This window comes from Salvelinus namaycush, unplaced genomic scaffold, assembly GCF_016432855.1.
Source record: "Salvelinus namaycush isolate Seneca unplaced genomic scaffold, SaNama_1.0 Scaffold43, whole genome shotgun sequence".
NCBI classification, from domain to species: domain Eukaryota; kingdom Metazoa; phylum Chordata; class Actinopteri; order Salmoniformes; family Salmonidae; genus Salvelinus; species Salvelinus namaycush.
In genome coordinates this window covers 533,944-538,764 of record NW_024061120.1, presented here as the reverse complement: position 1 = coordinate 538,764, position 4,821 = coordinate 533,944, and the positions used below count along the sequence as shown (strand labels likewise).

General features: G+C 41.1%; 1 protein-coding gene across 2 annotated transcripts in view; it reads right to left on the bottom strand.

Annotated features, from left to right (window-relative positions):
- Nucleotides 1–4,559, bottom strand: part of emilin1a (elastin microfibril interfacer 1a) — a 54,143-nt gene extending 49,584 nt beyond the window's left edge. For both annotated transcript variants that reach the window (XM_038986206.1, XM_038986207.1), the window contains exon 1: nucleotides 4,015–4,559. In XM_038986206.1, the coding sequence (XP_038842134.1) occupies nucleotides 4,015–4,160 (146 nt within the window). In that variant the 5' untranslated portion in view covers nucleotides 4,161–4,559. The remainder of the gene's footprint in view (nucleotides 1–4,014) is intronic.
- Nucleotides 4,560–4,821: the final 262 nt, after the last annotated feature.

Below are 4,821 nucleotides of genomic sequence, written 5' to 3'. Positions count from 1 at the left end.
TATTTGACCAAGAAGGAGGGTGATGGAGTTCTGCATCATATGACCTGGCTGCCACAATCACCCGACCTCAACCCAATTGAGTTGGTTTGGGATGAGTTGGACCACAAAGTGAAGGAAAAGCAGCCAACAAGTGCTCAGCATATGTGGAAACTCCTTCCAGACTGTTGGAAAAGCATTCCAGGTCAAGCTGGTTGAGAGAATGCCAAGAGTGTGCAAAGCTGTCATCAAGGCAAAGGGTGGCTACTTTGAAGAATCACTTTTTAACACTGTTTTTGGTTGCTACATGATTCCATATGTGTTATTTCATAGTTTAATGTCTTCACTATTATTCTACAATGTAGAAAATAGTTTAAAAAAGAAAGAAAAACCCTTGAATGAGTAGGTGTGTCCAAACTTCTGACTGGTACTGTATATGACACAGTCATCCTCATAAGTCAAGATGAAATCTAACTAACCGTTAACTAAATAAACGGACAGGGGAGTAGAAGAGCCCTGAGATCATGAGTCATACGTTTTGTAATAAATATTCTCTACTTATGGAATACTTCACACATCTGTCAAAACACATCTCAGAGTTCAAACAGATGTCTAAGTGTAAGCGGTAGCACAAAGGGCCAACCAACAACATTCCTTCCCCTAACGCAGTAGCAGCCCTGGGCTACGTCTTAAATTACACACTATTCCCTGTCTAGTACACTACTTTTGACCAGGGCTCTGGTTATAAGTACGCCACTATAAAGGGAGTGTGTGCCAGTTGGGACACAGCCCTTGGGTTCTGGGTAGCTACTCCTCTCTCTTCTCAGTCCAGTGATTTTCACCAGGAGTGCAGTTAAAAGACTTCTGAGTCGGATTGTCTGGCCTACATCCCACCGACCAACACTGACTGACTAAGTGACGGAGTACAGTACTACTGTACCCAGTAGCAGAGTGTATTAAAGGGAGGTGATCAGACCCTAACAGTGTTTTATATAGAGGTCAGACCCTAACAGTGTTTTATATAGAGGTCAGACCCTAACAGTGTTTTATATAGAGGTCAGACCCTAACAGTGTTTTATATAGAGGTCAGACCCTAACAGTGTTTATATAGAGGTCAGACCCTAACAGTGTTTTATATAGAGATCAGACCCTAACAGTGTTTTATATAGAGGTCAGACCCTAACAGTGTTTTATATAGAGGTCAGACCCTAACAGTGTTTTATATAGAGGTCAGACCCTAACAGTGTTTTATATAGAGGTCAGACCCTAACAGTGTTTTATATAGAGGTCAGACCCTAACAGTGTTTATATAGAGGTCAGACCCTAACAGTGTTTTATATAGAGGTCAGAACCTAACAGTGTTTTATATAGAGGTCAGACCCTAACAGTGTTTTATATAGAGGTCAGACCCTAACAGTGTTTTATATAGAGGTCAGACCCTAACAGTGTTTTATATAGAGGTCAGAACCTAACAGTGTTTTATATAGAGAAGAGGTCAGACCCTAACAGTGTTTTATATAGAGGTCAGAACCTAACAGTGTTTTATATAGAGGTCAGACCCTAACAGTGTTTTATATAGAGGTCAGACCCTAACAGTGTTTTATATAGAGGTCAGACCCTAACAGTGTTTTATATAGAGAAGAGATCAGACCCTAACAGTGTTTTATATAGAGGTCAGACCCTAACAGTGTTTTATATAGAGGTCAGACCCTAACAGTGTTTTATATAGAGGTCAGACCCTAACAGTGTTTTATATAGAGAAGAGGTCAGACCCTAACAGTGTTTTATATAGAGGTCAGACCCTAACAGTGTTTTATATAGAGGTCAGACCCTAACAGTGTTTTATATAGAGAAGAGGTCAGACCCTAACAGTGTTTTATATAGAGGTCAGACCCTAACAGTGTTTATATAGAGGTCAGACCGTAACAGTGTTTTATATAGAGGTCAGACCCTAACAGTGTTTTATATAGAGGTCAGACCCTAACAGTGTTTATATAGAGGTCAGACCCTAACAGTGTTTTATATAGAGGTCAGACCCTAACAGTGTTTTATATAGAGGTCAGACCCTAACAGTGTTTATATAGAGGTCAGACCCTAACAGTGTTTTATATAGAGGTCAGACCCTAACAGTGTTTTATATAGAGATCAGACCCTAACAGTGTTTTATATAGAGGTCAGACCCTAACAGTGTTTATATAGAGGTCAGACCCTAACAGTGTTTTATATAGAGGTCAGAACCTAACAGTGTTTTATATAGAGGTCAGACCCTAACAGTGTTTATATAGAGGTCAGACCGTAACAGTGTTTTATATAGAGGTCAGACCCTAACAGTGTTTTATATAGAGGTCAGACCCTAACAGTGTTTATATAGAGGTCAGACCCTAACAGTGTTTATATAGAGATCAGACCCTAACAGTGTTTATATAGAGGTCAGACCCTAACAGTGTTTATATAGAGGTCAGACCCCAACAGTGTTTATATAGAGGTCAGACCCCAACAGTGTTTTATATAGAGGTCAGACCGTAACAGTGTTTATATAGAGGTCAGACCCTAACAGTGTTTATATAGAGGTCAGACCCTAACAGTGTTTATATAGAGGTCAGACCCTAACAGTGTTTATATAGAGGTCAGACCCTAACAGTGTTTTATATAGAGGTCAGACCCTAACAGTGTTTATATAGAGGTCAGACCCTAACAGTGTTTATATAGAGGTCAGACCCTAACAGTGTTTATATAGAGGTCAGACCCTAACAGTGTTTTATATAGAGGTCAGACCCTAACAGTGTTTATATAGAGGTCAGACCCTAACAGTGTTTATATAGAGGTCAGACCCTAACAGTGTTTATATAGAGGTCAGACCCTAACAGTGTTTTATATAGAGGTCAGACCCTAACAGTGTTTATATAGAGGTCAGACCCTAACAGTGTTTTATATAGAGGTCAGACCCTAACAGTGTTTTATATAGAGGTCAGACCCTAACAGTGTTTTATATAGAGGTCAGACCCTTTGAAACTTACTGAGTCACAGTAGCTAGCAGACACATACACACACTCTCTCTCTCACTCTCTCTCTCTCTCTCTCTCTCTCTCTCTCTCTCACACACACACACTCCTCATTTCATTTTAAGGGTACTCTGGGTGAGGTCTCCTCCACAGGGGCCCCTAAAGCTCAGCTCCATTACAGTCATGATAATAATAGCCATGCTGTCAGTAGGACCAGGGGAGTCATACTACTGCACATGTTGCTTCCCTGCTGGCGGCTTAGCTTAGCTTAGCTTCAAATAGGACTCCCATTACAATGTCATCAACTGTAACATATGATTATAGGCTACACACTATAGACTAACGTTTCACAAATAGTTTCCTAAAGCATGTTATAAAGCATGAACTACTGCTTCAGGTGCGGGCAGGTAGTCCTAGTGGTTAGATCGTTGGGCCAGTAACCCGAAAGGTTGCTGGATCGAATCCCCGAGCTGACAATGTAAAAAAAAAAAAAAAGATGTCGTTCTTCCTCTGAGCAAGGCAGTTAACCCCACTGTTCCACTGGGCGCCGAATGCGTGGATGTCTATTAAGGCAACCTTCGGGCACCGCTCTGATTCAGAGTGGTTGGGCTAAATGCGGGAAGACACATTTCAGTTGAATGCGTTCAGTTGCATAACTGACTAGGTATCCCCTTTCCCCTTCTTGATTGTTTCTCAATGAATGTCTGTACTGTAGTAGAGTATCACTGGACTGTGTTGGAGGGAACAGTGACTCAGAAAATATCCTATACATTTAGCATGTGTGGGATTGCGCAATGTTTCTCAAAGATACTGAAAACTAGAAGTCTTAAATGCCTCCTGTTTCCATATATGTAGCGAGCAAATATGTTAGCTCCGGAGATCAGGAAGCTTGGCGAGGCTAGGAAACGTTATTGCGCACTCCGGATAAGGTGGTGGAAATGGTATACCGTTCAACAGTTCTGTTACGTCTGTAGACTCATATTGCAAGTATCGTCAACAGTGACTGGTTATTATGGGATAATAAAGTATACATTACCTGTGCCTGCTCGCTACTCTCCCCCCATTTGAACTGGATTGGCTCAGAGCGGGTTGGAGATTGTTCAGTGAGGGATTCGAAGACGCACGCCAAATGACTCCAGGTAACGTCAACGATAAAAACAGGTACATAAGCGACGATTCCATTTTGGATTCAAAGATATATTTGAGCACAGTTCAAGTAGTCTTTCAAAATAAGTCCGTCATCTCTCTTTCATCTGTCCCAAAACCATCCAAAAAGTTACGCGGGGGGTTATGAAGCACGATAAATTAGTTGTGAAACAATGAAGGTAACACTATATATATATATTTTAATATACGTTGTATTTGAAGAGTTTGATGTAGTTTTGGTGAAGAGAACCGTTACTTTCCCATCAAGTCACTGTATTTCAGAAAGTTTGCGGTTGTTGTATACCGTTATCCTGAAACGTGAAGTGAAAAATAATATTACGTCTTGGAGTATAAAGTGGTTGTCATCATTGTCATGCGAGGATAGTGCGCGTTTGATCCATCCTCACTCCTCTCCCCTCATGCTTAAGCCCCCTCTCTCTCACACAATCGCTCTCTCTCTCCCCTCACTCTCTCGCTCTTTCCACTCACTCTCTTCTCTCTCTGTCGGTTTCTTCTCAGACTCCCCCTTACCTCTGTCCACTTTGCAGTTCCTCCCTAAAAATCAACCTCTTTTTTTTTCAAATAAGTTTCCAAGAACGTATCATTTAGTACATCTAGTTTTGGGGGTGAATGGCTTAAAAAGTTACCCAACCGGAGGATGTTGACAAGGGAAAGTACTATTTTGTCTGTAGGGTAC